The 20,595-nt window shown below is 43.7% G+C and overlaps 1 protein-coding gene across 3 annotated transcripts in view; it reads right to left on the bottom strand.

Annotated features, from left to right (window-relative positions):
• LOC109903933 (rho guanine nucleotide exchange factor 10) overlaps positions 1–20,595 on the bottom strand; it is a 91,849-nt gene that overhangs the window by 4,498 nt on the left and 66,756 nt on the right. For all 3 annotated transcript variants that reach the window (XM_020500952.2, XM_020500950.2, XM_020500951.2), the window contains 3 exons: positions 13,296–13,438; positions 10,849–11,023; positions 329–451 (listed from right to left, as the gene is read on the bottom strand). In XM_020500952.2, coding sequence (XP_020356541.1) covers positions 329–451; positions 10,849–11,023; positions 13,296–13,438 — 441 coding nt within the window. The remainder of the gene's footprint in view (positions 1–328; positions 452–10,848; positions 11,024–13,295; positions 13,439–20,595) is intronic.

The raw sequence follows: 20,595 nt of genomic DNA on the forward strand, positions 1-20,595 counted from the left end.
CTCCAGAGACCAAGAATTCTGTAGACCGGAGGCACACGGAAATTGGCTTTGAGTCATTATATCAATTAAGAGACAGTATCATTGTGAGAAAGGCTACACTAAACTAACCAGGCAGGGCTGGGACCTGAAGGATAATGACTGAGGCCCATTAATCCATGTTGTGCTCCATTTACAATGACATACTATTGGCTATCAAAGTCCTTAAAGCACCCCTTCCCAAATCCCCTCTTTAACCCCAAAACTGACACCAAATGGATGGATTGCCATAGAAATCATCATTGGAATGTTTTGATAATCTGGATTAATCTTCAGATGAAGATGCACCCACCTGTGACCTTAGGGATGCCCTGTAGTCGAGGGACAGAGAGGGCCACTGTCACCCCCAGGTTGGTCCCCACCAGCAGCAGACCATGGCATACCAGCAGACTACTCACAGAGACCCTCTGGTTTCCTATGGCCAGAAAATACACATCGTCATAACCTGAATCTGCAGAATATTAATTGCATTCTGGAAGAAGTTGCAGAGAGAAGTAATCCAGTGGGCTGTAGTATTGCACAAAATGTTCTGACCACATGGTTTTGTCAAATTATGAGGGAAAAAAGTTGATATTTAAATAGGTAATAGTTGACCTTCAAGAACGATTTCTGGAGTCAAGCCGTTTGACCTCACACCATAACACAGTAGGAGATTCAGAAGTAGAATCATGTCTCAGAAATGAAAAAGAACACTCGATTGGCCACTTCCTGTGAGCTGTGGTAGAGTACAGTTGAAAAGAGGGAGGTATTTCTGTTCTGTGTGTGGGGAGGTTACTAGGGCAATACCGCTTAACAGCCAATGGTCTCCCGGGCAACCGAAAGAGAAGCAGGAATAAAAAAGGAAAACAATTAAACTCCTCACTATTCGATTATAGTCCACTTTGAGTCACACAAACAAAACAAAAAAGTATAAGAGAATGAGTGAACCGTAATGTGGTAATTAAACAAGCAACTGTGGTTCTATTCAGAAAGCCTGGAGCACTCTGGGACAGAAAGGACTACGTGTGTCCTGTCCTCCCCCCTCAGTCACAAATCAATTCAGTATGAAATGTCACTTTGTACTGTAAACACAGTAATTGTTAAGCTAAATGCACCTTCAGAGGACGGTGATAAATTGTGTCTTCTGACGAACAATGTTTAGTGACTTATTATGTGGAACTTGGCACTCATTTACATATTAACTTTACCATGGGAACAAGCTCGTCACTCTACAAAGAGTGAACAGACAAATGTGCAAAAGCATTTTGACAAAACACTCAATACGGACAGCTATAACTCTGTTTGAGAGAGCCTGTCAAGGCTCCAGTTGTGAGTGGCACTACCCATTATACATTGCAGCTCGAGTCACCTCCCTCCCATAAACACCCCCCCCCAGGGCCTTGGCCAAATCATCCGCTGATCCATCTCCCCGACACCCAGAGTTCACCCCTCTGAAGAACATCAGTCCTGAGTCTACAGTACCAGCCGGTCAGTCAGTCAGTCACTAAACTACACACCCAGCACAGAAAAACCCATCTCTGCACATGTGCTTACAATGAGGGTCCACAGTTACCAGAAACACACACACACACACACACACACACACACACACACACAGGGGTGCATTTCTTGACTTCCTCCTTTCATAATATTTGAAGTTCCCCACCCATAGCCCAAACCAAAATAAACCGGGACCAGCATCAACACAGCCCGGGCCTGTTCCTGATCCCACACCAGACGTCTACTTTGATCTGCACTTATCCCCCACAACTAGCTCGCTGGATTACAGTAGGGGGTGCAGATAGAAAACATTAGGCCTATAGTCCACACTGATATTCCACTAGCAAGGCAGGGGGTGCAGATAGAAAACATTAAGCCCATAGTACAGTCGTGGCCAGAAGTTGAGAATGACACAAATATTAGTTTCCAAAGTTTGCTGCTTCAGTGTCTTTAGATATTTTTGTCAGATGTTACTATAGAATACAGAAGTATAATTACAAGCATTTCATAAGTGAAAAAGGCTTTTTATTGACAATTACATGAAGTTGACACTGAGTCAATATTTGCAGTGTTGACCCTTCTTTTTCAAGACCTCTGCAATCCGCCCTGGCATGCTGTCAATTAACTTCTGGCCCATATCCTGACTGATGGCAGCCCATTCTTGCATAATCAATGCTTGGAGTTTGTCAGCATTTGTGGGTTTTTGTTTGTCCACTCACCTCTTGAGGATTGACCACAAGTTCTCAATGGGAATAAGGTCTGGGGATTCCATGACCAGGAAACTCCCCAGACCTTTTTCCCCATTGAGAACTTGTGGTCAATCCTCAAGAGGTGGGCTGCCAACAATATCAATGTTTTGTTCCCCGAGCCACTTAAGTTATCATTTTTGCCTTATGGCAAGGTGCTCCATCATGCTGGAAAAGGCATTGTTCGTCACCAAACTGTTCCTGGATGGTTGAGACAAGTTGCTCTTGGAGGATGTGTTGGTACCATTCTTTATTCATGGCTGTGTTCTTAGGCAAAATTGTGAGTGAGCCCACTCCCTTAGCTGAGAAGCAACCCCACACATTAATGGCCTCAGGATGCTTTACTGTTGGCATGAGACAGGACTGATGGTAGTGCTCACCTTGTCTTCTCCGGACAAGCTTTTTTTCCAGATGCCCCAAACAATAGGAAATGGGAGTCAGAGAAAATGACTTTACCCCAGTCCTCAGCAGTCCAATCCCTGTACCTTTTGCAGAATATCAGTCTGTCCCTGATGTTTTTTCCTGGAGAGAAGTGGCTTCTTGGCTGCCCTTCTTGACAACAGGCCATCATCCAAAAGTCTTCGCCCTACTGTGCATGCAGATGCACTCACCCCTACCTGCTGCCATTCCTGAGCAAGCTCTGTACTGGTGGTGCCTCTGCAGCCGAATCAACTTTAGGAGACGGTCCTGGCGCTTGCTGGACTTTCTTCGGCGCTCTGAAGCCTTCTTCACAACAATTGAACCACTCTCCCTGAAGTTCTTGATGATCCGATAAATGGATGATTTCAGTGCAATCTTACTGGCAGCAATATCCTTGTCTGTGAAGCCAATTTTTGTGCAAAGCAATGATGACGGCACGTGTTTCCTTGCAGGTAACCATGGTTGACAGAGGAAGAACAATGATTCCAAGCACTAGCCTCCTTTTGAAGCTTGCAGTCTGTTATTCAAACTCAATCAGCATGACCTCCAGCCTTGTCGTCATCAACACTCACACCTGTGTGAACGAGAGAATCACTGACATGTCAGCTGGTCCTTTTGTGGCAGGGCTGAAATGCACTGAAATGTTTTTGGGGGGATTCAGTTCATTTGCATGGCAGAGGGACTTTGCAATTAATTGCAATTCATCTGATCACTCTTCATAACATTCTGGAGTATATGCAAATTGCCATCATACAAACTGAGGCAGCAGACTGAAAATGAATATTTGTCATTCTCAAAACTTTTGGCCACGACTGTACAGTACACTAGCAGGGGGGTAGGGCTGTGGCGGTCATGACATTTTGTCATGGTGTTTGTCAAGCAAATAACTGGTCGGCCTCCTGGTAATTGACCGGTATTTTACATAAACACATTTGCATCGATTGGCTTCCACACATAGCCCACAATCCACTGATGTTGACCTTTGGAACATCTTTTAAAAACTCAAATAAATCCATGTAATATAGCCTACACCATCACAATAAATCCATTATATATTTTAGACAGGTCTAAAGAAACATGAAGAAAATGTTGTCTATTTCAGAATAACAGAATAGCATACTCTGATTTGTCCTTATGTTACTAGTTCATTTAGCAGACAAGATTTGGATTATTGTATATTATTTTATAGTATGAAAAATACAATTGAACATAACTGAATAAAATAGAAAGGATCTTTTCTGCAAATGATTTCTGGAGGGAGTGTGCACATGCAGCTATTCTGTGTTGAGCGGTTAACCAGGAAACAGGCACTCCTATATGCTTAATTTAGAGTCATTTATACAACTTTAGTTGTTCTACAAAACATTGGGCTATATATGTTTGATGTTTAATATACACTAAGGCTAAATGATGCAACTAATGATAATTTCATACATGTTGCATGAAAGGCATGAGCTCTGCTTTGTTTCTTGCGCAGGTAGTACACACTTCATCAGTCTCTCATTCAGAATTAGACAAACACTTGATAATACCTTGAATTTCCCGGCGGCATCCCCCTAGTGTGGCCATAATGCCCCCTAAAAACATCCATGCCTTTTGTGGCCAGTGTGTCCCTGGGCTGAGTATATTCATTATAATTCCCCTTTCCCCGCTGCATGTTCCGAAGCGCCTCTCACCCACATGGCTCTCTCAAAATACCTAAATTCTTATTAGCCAATGCCCGTCATGTGATGGGGTTCTTCTCACAGGCATCCATCTCAGCTAAGAAGTAGGCTACAAATGAAGACAGACGTCAGGGACGCAACTGTGCGCATCCTTCATATTTTAACTGTCCACATGTACTTTTCGTCAGCCAACAAGATGAGTAGGCCTAACGAACAGCAAAAGCACTAGCTTTATGATTATGGCAATCTACTATACCCCATAGTACAAAAGTTGACCTATTCTATTGATAAATATTCCAAACATAGTCTGGGACAATTGTCAGATGCGATAGATCTCAAATTAATTGGACCACTCGCATCAAAGAACCTTTTAAAAGCAATGAGGCTGATGCAGCAGATAAGAACTTTTAACTTAAACCGTTGATAAACGAATAGGCTATTTCTTCACATTATAAGCACAGCAACGTGCACATGGCAGTAAGTTCCAAAATGCAATCAAATGCTATTATGCATGTAATGCTTTATTATAGTAGGTGCATTTTCAGGGTGAATATTATCTTCCCCAAACTTAAAACCCACACACCGCCTATGTATGCCAGTTAGGCTCGACATTAGTTGTAAAGCGTATTAATGTGCTTAATTTTGAAAGGTTATTTGGCCACTTTAGTTGATACAAACCTCATCGAAACATATAGGCCTATGGGGGGACGCAACTAATATTGTCTTTACATATACTAAATAATATGTGGGGAATTAGTTTTGATTTAGAATGGACCATTATCATGCACCTGTCTCAAAACAGGGGCAGCGGGAAAATACATGTCATCTATGCACTTAAACAGAGAATGGAGGACACTTTCCCCCATGGTTTATTTTCATGCCAGCCAGGTAGGCTATACTCCCGTTGTGAAGCAAAGCAATGTGCTTAATATTAAGAAAGTTGATGAATAAATATAGTAGACCTAGCCTATAGAAAGCTGATGAGATCCTCCTATTTTTAAAAGGCCAGTAGAAATGTTGCACAACATGAGCTCATGGGCTCTCATGACGTGTTGGATTTGATTGGAGTACATTTGCATTGATGGCTAAGTGATTAGAGAGACAATTAGAGTGCTGAGGCAGTTAGCAAGTTCGGTAGGCTACTGATGACCATCAGCATCAGAGCTTGGAAAAGCCGAATTACTTGTGACTTCTGTTGTGGCGGTAATATGGTCACCATAACAGCCCTAGTTGGGGGTGGGTTAGATATTAAACACTGATCCCCATCTCATTAGAGAAATGGTTCATATCAGGCCAAAATCTGGGACCATCGACAGAGAGGCTACAACCCTACAATCTCTTCCTGTGTCCAGGCCGCTGGGTGACCATGCTGAGAGGTGAAAGACAGTCCCAGAGCTAGTGCGGTAATGAAGGGTCTGGAGGTGTTGCTTCCTGGCCTCAACATGTTTGTCCCCATGGCTGTGTATTTAGATCAGGCCCGAACAAAGCCAGTGATACAGAACCTCCTCTCCTGCACTCACGACAGACTTGTCTTCCAGGGAACATCAAATACACAATGAAGAAACAAACAATATATCGAGCGGGTTTCTGGGAGATTTTCCCAAATCGAAATTGACCAAACCAAAACACTGTAAAGGGTTAAGGAAGGGCAGAGGAGGTATTGTAAAAGAATCACCAAAGCATGGGCGTTTGAGCAATCATTGTGAAATTCAAATGAAAACAGCTATAACCTAATTACACTCAGAGACCACAGTTCTCTGAAATACCGGTTCTCTGGAATTCCTCAGTGCAATCAAAGGATTTACGAGAGATCGTTCCAACATGAGCGAGCATGAGAAGGACAACCCCACCTGGAGCACGGAGGACATTTAACACTCCATTCTATGCCTGCAACCGTGAAATCCTTCCAGATATTTGGTGACGTCACCCTCCCAACTAAAAACCCCTGTCTGAACCTGTGTTTCCTAAAACAAGCCAAACTGCAGGTCGTCAACTTCTCTAAACTGCTGAGAAACCTAGTTCACATAACACACATTGTCTTACCGCTCTCTGCTAGACTTCTGAAACCCTGTAAATACACAAATAGTGTGTAGTTAGTCTGTCTTGGTTCCTGTTTGTTCACACAGTATGTACGGGTGCATCTGGAGATCCATCTAGAGTCTGAAATAAAACACTCCAGTTCTACATCAACAAGCATCCATCACCCTTCACTCTCAACAGGTATTGATCGTCCGGTCCCCTACCACACCCACCATGGCCCAGTGAAGTTCCAAATGGCTTGAATGACACTACGGTTTGAGTCAGCAGGCTCTGCAGATCCAATACGTTCTCAAGCCTAGTCAATCAATCTAGCAGCAGCTGCCAACAACTGAAGAATAAGTACCTGGGTGGAACATTGTGGAAAAGCCCAGAACAGGAGACAAATCCAGGCTTATAGGGGCATACAATACAACTCCCTCCACGGAGAGAAATCTGAACTTGCCCTGACAAATCACATTCAGATGTTTAGCCAGTGCAGGCCGCCAGTTCAAACCATGGTTGAAGAGAACTGGCAAAGTGGTACAGTGGGGGTTGGTTCAGTTGGCTGTTCCACTTTAAGGAAGGAAAACAAACAGAGTCCCATGACAGAGAGATACTGTAGATAGGGCATTAACACAGTGCTGTTATCAGAGGAAGTCAGCTCTTTGGTGATACACACAGACCGTAAGAGACCCTGCTTGGCCTAGAGGAGGAAGTCTTTCAAGTCGCTGGTCTGAGGTCTCTCCTTCAAGAGAAACTCTGTGGTTGATGTCTCTTATTAGTTAATGGGACCAAGGAGTCTTATTAAATGATTCCAGACTGGCTTTATCATTCACATCTGTGTTGAAAACCCTTGCTCAACCTCAAGATTGGTGTTGGGCTGAGTTTCCCAGAAGGGTAGGTGTAGGGTAGGGTTAGTTACTGACTGGATATTGAAAGCATGCTGTACTGAATGAATGTGTACTCTTGCTTTTCCACAAACCACCACAAAGTGATCCCTAAGAGACCCTTAGGTTTATGCAAGCCTTGATTCGATTGCATAATCAAATACTGGAGCACTATATGCAAGTAAACCATGCACGATGGGACATATGCCAAGATTTAACACCAGGTTTGCTGTGCAACTTGAAGCCATGATATTGTCCCTTACTCGAATGCAATATATTACATTAAACTGCTTAAATTGGTTATCAAATATTACCTAACTCCCATATGGTGCACTTCTTTGTGTCTAATCTCTCTTTGAAAGTAAATATTTTATAGGGTACACAAAACCTTACGGTAATAATGGATGAGGCCAGTAAAATACTCAACTATGTACACACAGTCTAGGGCTTATAAACAATGGGCAGAACTCAGCTAACGATAGCACTGTTTATTATGCTTTAGACCGATATGTTACTGTAGGTTAGTCATTACTGGTGACACACACACACACACACACACACACACACACACCGACTGATCCAGAGCCACAGCAGCTGTCACTATATAAAACACTCCACAGCAGAGTCAAATAGAGTTAAGAGTTAAAATAATGGAATTCAAACTTGAGCTCAAAAACAGTCGACTGAACGGCATCTTCAAAATACTTGACAACTTCAGAGGTGAGGAACTGTGGACAAACAGGAACCTCAAAACGCAGAGCAACCCTTATAATACGGCTGACGTTAATACAGTACAGCTGATGACAGAGGACCAGCAGCTGAAACTGACAATATACAGGATCAAACCCCAAAAACTCAAATCAAACCAACCGAGCCGTTGTAGCAATATTAAAGAGCAGCCACAGATAGGAGAGAAAGATTACAACTAGTCCCCTCTAGACTGATGTAGGACACAGAGCTCTGACAACAGATTACTATTCACAACACAGCTGGCTCTGATTGAGATCCTCACTCTGGTCTGCTGCTCGTCTTTCTGACTGCCATCTGGCCGTCGCTAAGATGTTTGAGGCGAGCTTCACCAGCATAAAGGACAAATCAAACTTGTCATACTGAAACAATAAACGACGTATGATTTCGCCAAGTTACAGGACTCGGTAGCAATAAGTTTGTTACTATGGTAACAGCAACTGATGTAGCAACAGAGAAGGTAACTACATACACTATATATATATATATATTCAGTGGAGGTTGAAATTATTGACACCCTGGTAAAGATGAGCAATAATGACTGTATAAAATAAATAATTAAAAAGACAGCTATATTAATGCTAAAAAAAAAAGTAAATTATATTATTTTATACTAATACAATTGATCAGGAGAGAGAGATTGTTTAAAAGTAATACTATTTTTTTTCTTCAAAAAAAAAAAGGTAGGGGTCAAAATGATTGACACCCCTAAAGATTGTAATAAAATAGTCAAACGTTTTGTATTCGGTCCCATATTCCCAGCACACAAGGACTACATCAAGCTTGTGACTGTACAAACGTGTTGGATGCATTTGAAATTCATTTTGTGCCCTATAGAAATAAATGGTAAATAATGTAGTGTCATTTTGGAGTCACTTTTATTGTAAATAAGAATCAAATATGTTCCTAAACACATCTACATTAATGTGGATGCTACCATGATTAAGGATAATCCTGAATAAATCCTGAATAATGATGAGTGAGAAAAGTCGCAGAGGGTCAAACAAAGATCATATAATTTGACCTGACCCTGACCTTTGAGAAAAAAACTATTACTTGTTAAACAAAACCTCTTTCTCTGAGCAATATTGTATTAGTATAAAACATACAATTTACACCCCCAAATCTAGCATAAAATATAGCTTGTATTTGAAATGTCTTATATTCTACAGTTATTATTGAAAGAAGAGGGTGCAGAACCAATGTATATTGAGGTGCAACTAATGAAGGCCATTGTGGCCTGAAACATCTTTCTTTGAACTTAAATAAAACACATTGTTAATGGTGAGCGAGTGATACACTTTTCCTTTGCACTTATTATTGCTCATGTTTATCAAGGGTGTCAACCACTGTACATCCATACAAGCACTATGATGTGATTATGACACACAATGTAATATTAATTCCGACTGTATATAGAGTACATACTGTTATTATAGTATGTTGACTGTAGGCAACTCCTGTTGGTTGTCCCCCCCACCCCCCAGAAGCTTGAGCTAAATCCAATTCTGGATCCAAAGGGTATTAACCAAACTCAGACCCAGCACTGGGGAAATAACACAGATTACTGTGTACTGGGAACCTTTATCCAACCCAAAGCGGCTTTACACGGTCCGACTGGTCTGTACTCGCCATTCATGACTAAACAGTCTTGCAAAATGTTCCACGAACTGAGCTAACTTGATCTATGACTATCCTACCCCTCTCTGTGTGAGCGGATACGAAGACAACTCTACCTACTGATATGGTTAATAGACCAATAACTAAGAGAGTTCCAAAACACTCTGCCAATAACAGCTAGTTTTCAATTTTCCCCTCTCCACCCCAACCACTCCCAGACAGTCCTCTTCTCAAGCAAGATTTTTGCAAGATTGGGGCTTGAAACTTGTATGCTACCCTCACCCACACCCCAAACAAAACCTAGTAGAGAATGGGATGATGTTGAGTGAAGGAATGTTTGATGGTTCAATAAAGGACCAGAATGAGAGGTTCAGGTTTTTTGTCTACCCCAGGACTCTTTGAAGAGGACCGAAACAACCAACCTGTCACAACACAACCACAGAGGACACACCTGACTGTGATGTCATCTAATTACAGACAGGCACTGTGTGAGGCAGCCCTTTGAAACTGCGTTTATCATGACAAAGACCCGCACCATCGGATAAAAGTGGAGGGTATATTTGGGGGGAAAAAACCACCAAGTACACGACGACCTGACGACTGACTGTCAAAAGCGATCCACTTCTACTTTGAGAGGACTACTCTGCTCTGAATTAAATAGTTAATTCCCAGGATCCAGTCACTGAGTGACTTGGTTTAGAGGACACACAGAGAGAACAAAGACATGGGTGTTGGTGGTTTGTGCAAACACAGTTGATAAGACCACAGCATTACCCATAAATCACAGTAGTGCAGGCTGAGGGTTGGCACAGCAATGTAACTGTATACTGACATCCTAAAGGTAAGGTTCACCTTTGAGTGTGTGGTTAAGCTGTGGAGAGGGGCTTTGCTATGTGGAAAGTATGTTCTACTGCACAAGAGGTTGGTGGCACCTTAATTGGGGAGGACAGGCTCATTGTAATGGCTGGAACGCAATGGAATTGAGCTCAAACACATGGTTTCTATGTGTTTGATACCATTCCATTCACGCCATTCCAGCGATTATTATAAGCTGCCCTCCACTCAGCAGCCTCCTGTGTTCTACTGTACTAGAGAAAATGAGTTTGCAGGACTATACTATACTAGAGTGTCTTGTATCAGCAGCAGAGATGTTCATACCATGTGTTGAATACCTTGCCAGAAAGTGCTGCTGCGGCATACAAGTGACAATTGTGACAACGATATCATTACCAGCCAGTATGTTGTGTACAGGCGTAGCAACGTTGATGTCCTGTAGAGGCTCCAGGGTCTCCGTGTGGAACAGTCTGAGGGTGGACCCAGAGCTGAAGGCTATCCAGATACCCACCCCAGCCACCACCATGTGGGATACAACCATGCCTTCCTCCTGGTGGGCCTCCAACTGCCTCTGACGGGGAGAGAGGAAAAAAGGATATTATACTGCACAGCCCAATGGCTCAGTTCTTCAAATGCGTTGTCTGTTTTTAGAGTAGTGGGAGAAAACCCTACTAACTTAGCCACCAATCAGGAAGAATCATGTCTCTTCAACAATATCACACAGGAAATGCCTTTTACATGGTTGTATTTAGCATGCCAGTATATTTACACATCACCGCGTTACTGAGGAGTAGTCTTCATGTACAATACAGCTGTCCAAGTGATTTCAGAGGGTGGAGACAGACAGATCATCTGCACTGTACCGTCTACGCTGTGACAACACACTGACAGTAAGCCTGCTAAGATGCTGAGCCTTGTCCACATCCTAGTAATGGTACACAGTGGAGATAATATTACTGTTACTGACTGTTATGGCTAGGGATTATTTGGAGAAACCATACATAAATAATACAAGATCGACTACGTTACTCCAATTGACATTATAATAAACATTAGAGAGATAGTAATTGTGTTTTTATTTGCATGATTGCTGTAGGTAGTGCTGAGCACAATAGCGACATCAGCTTTGCTCTAAATATGAGCTATGAGGAAAGTCCTGTCTGCTTCTCATAGATGCACAATTTGATATAAACTTGCCTTGATTTTATTTCAAAGCCAAATATGACTGAGGGCATTTCAGCTTACCCAATATGGACTACTCTGTGCCTCAGTTCTACTGCTATCAGTCAGAAAGAATATCAATTGTGGATTTAGTTGTTTTTAAGTAATTTCCCTGCGATTTTCTCAGCCTAGTACCTGGGAGGCACTACTGTACAGCCATCAGCTGAGTGGCATGGAATCTCCCTCATCCCTGTTAACGAAGGGAAACTCTACTTGGCCAAGGACAGTCTCACAGGCCTCGCAGCAGGGTTCCAGTATTAACAACAAGATCAGGTATTGTGTCACTGAACCTACATACATTTGAACCTCCCAGATGACCCCTCTATCCTCCTCCTCTCCCTTTCCCCCCTCCTTTTGTCCATCCGTCCACATTTCTCTACCAGTCTCTCTCCTTCCTCTTCACCCCAGTCTCTCCCACTTGTTCCTTTTTGCCTGCCGCTCTACCTCCACCCCCCTTTCCCCATGTAGGTGCCAGGGTGTAAGCCTTTGGGGAGAAAGGCAGGTGGTCCTGTAATGAGCCTAATTACACTAACTGGATTATGAGTCACTGTGTGTCAGAGGGGAGGGATGTTGTTATTCCAGGACGGACAGCAGGTGCTTGTGACCCGGACTGTGACTCCAGGACGGACAGAGAACAACACAAAACGCTCCGGGCCTGGAGAGAGGGAGCGAGAGACCCCTCCCAGGTTCCTCTATACCGCTCTAACGCAATTAAGCCAGAGCCAAGCGCAGATGATATCACAGAGATTGGGCCAGAATTAGTAACCTAGAAATACATAACTAGACGTGACATGCCCTCCGGCCACGTTCTACATTCTAATGTCTAAGGCTCTAATCCAACCACACCTCATCTAGTGGTTTCACAGTTAATAGCAGTGAGCAACATATCCACATCAACAGTAGATAGCACTGTCTCTTTAAGAGTAAAGCTACCAGAACCAGCGATGCTCTAGAGAGACTGAGCAGAGCAGATGCATGGTGTGGGACGGTAGAATATCAGAACAGAAATGTGAAGCATGCCCAGAAAATGTGATGAATGCACCAACACCCACATCTATGCAACCGCAGAAGGAAACTCCAATGAGTTATGGACAAAATAATTTCAATTTCAGTTAAACTAACAGATCAAGAGGTCAATCAGAGTTCATCACAATTTTCATCTTCAAATCCTTCATATTTGTACAACGCCACAACCTCTTAATATATATATTTTTTTATAGAGGTCTTGCAATATAATATTTGAATAGTAGATTGGAGCTGCAAGTTGGACCACCCCACTTTGTAGCAGTTGAACTGTAATAAAAGGTGTTCTTCTACACCACCACGAGCATGTCCTACATTCCTTTTTCCTGAAACTGGGAAGCAGCTAGGATATTGAATTTGTGCTTTCTCTCTCACACATGAGCCGCAGTATCCTGAACTACACAGAGACACGGGAGACTTGGTCAAGTACAGATAAGAGTTATGAGAAAGGGTGAGATTACGAGATATTAGAGAAAGACAAGTACCTCCATGACAGTGTGAATGTGTGTGTGACACCCTCCGGGTGACATAAAAGTTATGAGACAGAGAAAGAGGCAGGGATGCATACAGGAAGTGAGATAAAGAGATGGTGTAGTTACCTCCACAGTGTGCGTGTTAGTGCTGATGATGAAGACTTGTCCTCCAGAGGAAGCCCAGACGTGGCCCTCCACAGCTAGCATGGCCTTCACTGGCAGAACCCCAAGCTTCAGCACCTTAGGAGAGTCTGGATTCCACAAGCCATCTGAAACACAAGCATACACATCATACAAATCCCTTACAATACAGTGGAAAATCACTACAAAGAGCAAAAAACTGAAGTGGAGCAAATATCACTAAGCAAGAATATTAATGCATTTGTTAGATATGTTTGATCAGATTATGCATACATTAGTGACAGAGAACCCCTCATGTCATCTGCATTTACGATCTGCATAATAACACTGGAGGCCATTGATGGTTTCACAGGATTCACAATGAATATAGATGTACTGAGAGGCATTAGTCATCTGTAGAGCCAACCCACACACTTCCTACATACTGCTGTCTGCCTACTGCTATACAGAGCCCAGGACTCCACTGTGAACACCCAACACTGGTTACATTACAAATATAGCTAACACCGTTCTCTGCAGGATTCATCCTTCTCCCTCAGTTTATAACCCAACTGCAACAGCTCAAGAACACATATTAGTGTAGGCAGGAGTTGTAGGATTAAATCCTTAAGAAAATTCAAGAAGCTTCGAAGTAGTGTAAAATAAGAAGTTCAATTCCTCCAGACACCTAATTACAGGAAATATCAGAGGCACCAATTGTGTTTGTTTAAAGGGAACTCACACAGGCAGCTATTGAAAGGTGCGGTGCCATACAGGGAAGAATGGAGGGGGGGGGTGGACTTTGAGGTATAGTAATTACTAAGGAAGTAAGGGGCTCGGGTGGATTAAAAACACTGCTTTGTGTTTATTGTAATAATAACCACAGGGTGTGTGTGTGTGTGTGTGTGTGTGTGTGGCGCGATAAAGGACAGAGGGATTGAGAGTGACATTTCAACAAGCTGAAGTGTGCAGGACTAAAACTGTGCATGTGTTTAAACATCATTCTCCATCCCAGCCAGTCTTATGTAACCTGCCTCTCTGTTACAGCGTGTTGTCTACAGAGCCAGTTCTTTCCCTTCTACACACTAACATTCTGTCATGTCAATGTTACTTCTTAGGAACAGCCAATCAGACCGCAGAGAGTGTCATGTTACAATACTAGAAATACATCTCATGCTGAAAGATAAAAAGGACAACAAATGGATCATGACATAAAACCTGGCACTGATGAGGACACTCCCATTCAGGAATTGTACAAGGAAATATCAGGCTACTTCACCAGATTACATAATATAGCTTGAGATGTTTCATTCCATGTCCTTATTCTGGCTGGCAATGGCATGCGGTCTCTGCGGAGCCATTCACACACACACAAACAAAGAAGAACTAGCATGGCATAATGGGGCTGGCTGGGGGTTCAGACAGGGCTGTGCCTACGGCATTGTGACATGATCACACACAATCACTCAGCCACAGGCAGGCAGGGCATAGCTACAGCACAGCTAAACACATGGAATTCAACTTGTGGTGCTCTGGCAGTACGGATAGTGACACACACACACACAAGTTTGGGGTCCCTTAGAAATGTCCTTGTTTTTGAAAGAAAATCTATTTTTTTGTCCATTAAAATAACATCAAATTGATCAGAAATACAGTGTAGACATTGTTAATTATGTAAATTACTATTTTTTATTTATTTTTTATTTCACCTGCATTTAACCAGGTAGGCTAGTTGAGAACAAGTTCTCATTTACAACTGCGACCTGGCCAAGATAAAGCATAGCAGTGTGAACAGACAACAACAGAGTTACACATGGAGTAAACAATAAACAAGTCAATAACACAGTAGAAAGAAAAAAAAAAGAGTCCATATACATTGTGTGCAAAAGGCATGAGGAGGTAGGCGAATAATTACAATTTAGCAGAATAACACTGGAGTGATAAATGATCAGATGGTCATGTGCAGGTAGAGATACTGGTGTGCAAAAGAGCTGAAAAGTAAATAAATAAAAACAGTATGGGGATGAGGTAGGTAAATTGGGTGGGCTATTTACCAATGGACTATGGACAGATGCAGTGATTGGTTAGCTTCTCAGATAGCAGATGTTTGAAGTTGGTGAGGGAGATAGTCTCCAACTTCAGCGATTTTTGCAATTCATTCCAGTCACAGGCAGCAGAGAACTGGAAGGAAAGGCAGCCAAATGAGGTGTTGGCTTTAGGGATGATCAGTGAGATACACCTGCTGGAGCGCGTGCTACGGGAGGGTGTTGCCATCATGACCAGTGAACTGAGATAAGATGGAGCTTTACCTAGCATAGACTTGTAGATGACCTGGAGCCAGTGGGTCTGGCGACGAATATGTAGCGAGGGCCAGCTGACTAGAGCATACAGGTCACAGTGGTGGGTGGTATAAGGTACTTTAGTAACAAAACGGATGGCACTGTGATAAACTGCATCCAGTTTGCTGAGTAGAGTATTGGAAGCTATTTTGTAGATGACGTCGCCGAAGTCGAGGATTGTTAGGATAGTCAGTTTTACTAGGGTAGGTTTTGCGGCGTGAGTGAAGGAGGCTTTGTTGCAAAATAGAAAGCAGACTCTCGATTTGATTTTAAATTGGAGATGTTGATATGAGTCTGGAAGGAGAGTTAACAGTCTAGCCAGACACCTAGGTACTTATAGATGTCCACATATTCTAGGTCGGAACCATCCAGGGTGGTGATGCTAGTCGGGCGTGCAGGTCCGGGCAGCAAACGGTTGAAAAGCATGCATTTGGTTTTACTAGCGTTTAAGAGCAGTTGGAGGCCACGGAAGGACTGTTGTATGGCATTGAAGCTCGTTTGGAGGTTAGTTAGCAGTGTCCAAGGAAGGGCCAGAAGTATACAGAATGGTGTCGTCTGCGTAGAGGTGGATCAGGGAATCGCCCGCAGCAAGAGCAACATCATATATATATATATATATATATATATACACACACAGAGAAAAGAGTCGGCCTGAGAATTGAACCCTGTGGCACCCCCATAGGGACTGTCAGAGGACCGGACAACATGCCCTCCGATTTGACACACTGAACCCTGTCTGCAAAGTAGTTGGGTGAACCAGGCAAGGCAGTCATTAGAAAAACCGAGGCTACTGAGTCTGCCGATAAGAATGTGGTGATTGACAGAGTCGAAAGCCTTGGCCAGGTCGATGAAGATGGCTGCACAGTACTGTCTTTTATCGAAGGCGGTTATGATATCGTTTAGGACCTTGAACGTGGCTGAGGTGCACCCGTGACCGGCTCGGAAACCAGATTGCACAGCGGAAAAAGGTATGGTGGGATTTGAGATTGTCAGTGATCTTGTTGACTTGGCTTTCGAAGACCTTAGATAGGCAGGGCAGGATGGATATAGGTCTGTAACAGTTTGGGTCCAGGGTGTCTCCCCCTTTGAAGAGGGGGATGACCGCAGCAGCTTATCAATCCTTGGGGATCTCAGACGATATGAAAGAGAGGTTGAACAGGCTGGTAATAGGGGTTGCGACAATGGCGGCGGATAGTTTCAGAAATAGAGGGTCCAGATTGTCAAGCCAAGCTGATTTGTACGTGTCCAGGTTTTGCAGCTCTTTCAGAACATCTGCTATCTGGATTTGGGTAAAGGAGAAGCTGGGAAGGCTTGGGCGAGGTTGGAGTAGCCAGGAGGAAGGCATGGCCAGCCGTTGAGAAATGCTTGTTGAAGTTTTGGATTATCATGGATTTATCGGTGGTGACCGTGTTACCTAGCCTCAGTGCAGTGGGCAGCTGGGAGGAGGTGCTCTTGTTCTCCATGGACTTTACAGTGTCCCAGAACTTTTTGGAGTTAGAGCTACAGGATGCAAATTTCTGCTTGAAAAAGCTGGCCTTTGCTTTCCTGACTGACTGCGTGTATCGGTTCCTGACTTCCCTGAACAGTTGCATATCGCAGGGACTATTCGATGCTATTGCAGTCCGCCACAGAATGTTTTTGTGCTGGTCGAGGGCAGTCAGGTCTGGAGCGAACCAAGGGCTATATCTGTTCTTAGTTCTGCACTTTTTGAACGGAGCATGCTTATCTAAGATGGTGAGGAAGTTACTTTTAAAGAATGACCAGGCATCCTCAACTGACGGGATGAGGTCAATATCCTTCCAGGATACCCGGGCCAGGTCGATTAGAAAGGCCTGCTCGCAGAAGTGTTTTAGGGAGCGTTTGACAGTGATGAGGGGTGGTCGTTTGACCGCGGACCCGTAGCGGATACAGGCAATGAGGCAGTGATCGCTGAGATCCTGATTGAAGACAGCGGAGGTGTATTTGGAGGGCCAGTTGGTCAGGATAACGTCTATGAGGGTGCCCTTGTTTACAGATTTAGGGTTGTACCTGGTGGGTTCCTTGATGATTTGTGTGAGATTGAGGGCATCTAGTTTAGATTGTAGGACTGCCGGGGTGTTAAGCATATCCCAGTTTAGGTCACCTAACAGAACAAACTCTGAAGCTAGGTGGGGGGCGATGAACTCACAAATGGGGTCCAGGGCACAGCTGGGAGCTGAGGGGGGTCGGTAGCAGGCGGCAACAGTGAGAGACTTATTTCTGGAGAGATTAATTATTAAAATTAGAAGTTCGAACTGTTTGGGTATGGACCTGGATAGTATGACATTACTTTGCAGGCTAACTCCTCCCCCTTTGGCAGTTCTTGATGGAAAATGTTATAGTTGGGTATGGAAATCTCAGAATTTTTGGTGGCCTTCCTAAGCCAGGATTCAGACACGGCAAGGACATCAGGGTTGGCAGAGTGTGCTAAAGCAGTGAGTAAAACAAACTTAGGGAGGAGGCTTCTGATGTTGACATGCATGAAACCAAGGCTTTTTCGATCACAGACAAGAAATGAGGGTGCCTGGGGACATGCAGGGCCTGGGTTTACCTCCACATCACCTGAGGTACAGACGAGGAGTAGGATGAGGGTGCGGCTAAAGGCTATCAAAACTGGTCGCCTAGAGCGTTGGGGACAAAGAATAAAAGGAGCAGATTTGGGTTTGGTGGGGTGCGGGTACAGTGGAGGTAAGAGAGGTTGTCTCTCTGGACATGCTGGTTGTAATGGGTGAGGTCACCATATGTGTGGGAGGTGGGACAAAGGAGGTATCAGAGGTATGAAGAGTGGAACTAGGGGCTCCATTGTACACTAAAACAATAACTAACCTGAACAGTATACAAGGCAGATTGACATTTGAGAGAAACATACAGCGAGGCATAAAGTAATCGCAGGTGTTGATTAGGAGAGCTTGCTAAAACAACAGGTGAGACAACAGCTAATCAGCTAGCACAACAGCAGCTAAAATGGCGATGACTAGGCAGAGAGGGTTGGATTAACTACACACAGAGCCTGAGTTCGTGGCTGGGGCCGACAGATAAAAAATAAATAAACAGAATGGAGTACCGTGATTAATGGACAGTCCAGCAGGCATCAGCTATGTAGCCAAGTGATTATAGTGTCCAGGGGGCAGCAGATGGAACAGGGAAGCCGCCACTACGCTAGCACGCGGGCGACACAGGGTTTAACGTTAGTAGCCTGGGACTAGTAGGAGCGTCTGCTCCGACGGAGGCCGGTTGAAGGCACAGCGTATGGCGTATTCGTCGGCAGACCAGTCGTGGTGGTGCGGCGGAGAGCCGTGTCGACAGAGAATACAAGCCAGATGGCGAAAGAGGTATGTATTGTAGTAATTTAGTTCGCTAGACGGGAGATGCGCCTGGCTCACGGCTAACTGGTGCTACCTTCGTGGCAGTGGCGTAGCAGCAGTGATCCGGTGCCAAGGTCCAGAGTTTACAGCAAGGAGCCGGTGGAGTATTGGGCTCTAGCCATGTATGAGTGGGGTCCGGGTTAATAGCTGAGTAGGCCGGGAGGTGGGCCTCAGGGATAGCTTCGGTACTGGGTGCCACGGTGAGTGCAAGCTAGCTGTGAGCTAGCAAGCTGCAAGCTGTGAGCTAGCTAGCAAGCTGCAAGCTAGCTAGCTGCAAGCTAGCTGTGAAGATCAGAAGTAGTGGTCCAGGGATTACAGCAGGAATCCTGCGTTGTTGTGGAGAGACAGTCCGATACTGGTAGACTAGAGAGTATCATCCAGGCTAAAGACAGGGCTGGTATCTGTGCAGAAGGTAAAAGCCGCTAGCAGTGGCTAACAAATGACTAAATAGCTTGTAGCTAATTAGCTGGTTAGCTTCTGGACGTTCTTGAATGTGTTCTAAAATTAAAAATAATAGCAATTCCGTATTACATTGGGTGAGGCAGGTTACCGGAAGGTATAATCAAATTAAAAAAAAAATCGAGAAGAAAATACAAAAGTACACGAGAGGACAAACAAACACGTCTTCATCGTTGCTGGAAACGGAAGATTTTTTATGGAATATCTACATAGGCATACAGAGGCCCGTTATCAGCAACCATCACTCCTGTGTTCCAATGAATTGTGTTAGCTAATCCAACTTTAGCACAGCTGAAAACTGTTACTCTGATTAAAGAAGCAATAAAACTGGCCTTCTTTAGACTAGTTGAGTATCTGGAGCGTCAGCATTTGTCGGTTCGATTACAGGCTCAAAATGGCCAGAAACAAAGACCTTTCTTCTGAAACTCATCAGTCTATACTTCTGAGAAATGAAGGCTATTCCATGCGAGAAATGGCCAAGAAACTGAAAGATCCTGTGCAACGTTACATACTACTCCCGTCACAGAACAGCACAAATTGGCTCTAACCAGAATAGAAAGAGGAGTGGGAGGCCCTGGTGCACAACTGAGCAAGAGGACAAGTACATTAGTGTCTAGTTTGAGAAACAGATGCCTCAAGTCCTCAACTGGCAGCTTCATTAAATAGTACCCGCAAAACACCAGTTTCAACGTCAACAGTGAAGAGGCGACTCCGGGATGCTGGCCTTCTAGGCAGAGTTGCAAAGAAAAAGCCATATCTCAAACTGGCCAATAAAAAGAAAAGATTAAGACGACCAAAAGAACACAGACACTGGACAGAGGAACTCTGCCTAGAAGGTCAAAAACAAGGGCATTTGTAGTGACTGCAAACTTTTGAACAGTAGTGTATATATAAAAGTCTGCAGCATTGCAACTCTAGAATGCAGTGCCATATTTCTGTATTTGTTACCTAATCATGTAGCGTTATTTAATGTGTGTGAATGGATGTCGTTTCATAACTGAAATTAGTTTTATATTTAGGCTTATATGGAGGCGTTTATTTCTTGTGGTTCCTTCTCTACCATAGTTCCTTTTCAAATGTAAATGGGACTCTAATATAAATGCTAATAGCGTCTGTGAGCCCACG

Source organism: Oncorhynchus kisutch, linkage group LG14 (assembly GCF_002021735.2).
Source record: "Oncorhynchus kisutch isolate 150728-3 linkage group LG14, Okis_V2, whole genome shotgun sequence".
Taxonomy (NCBI): domain Eukaryota; kingdom Metazoa; phylum Chordata; class Actinopteri; order Salmoniformes; family Salmonidae; genus Oncorhynchus; species Oncorhynchus kisutch.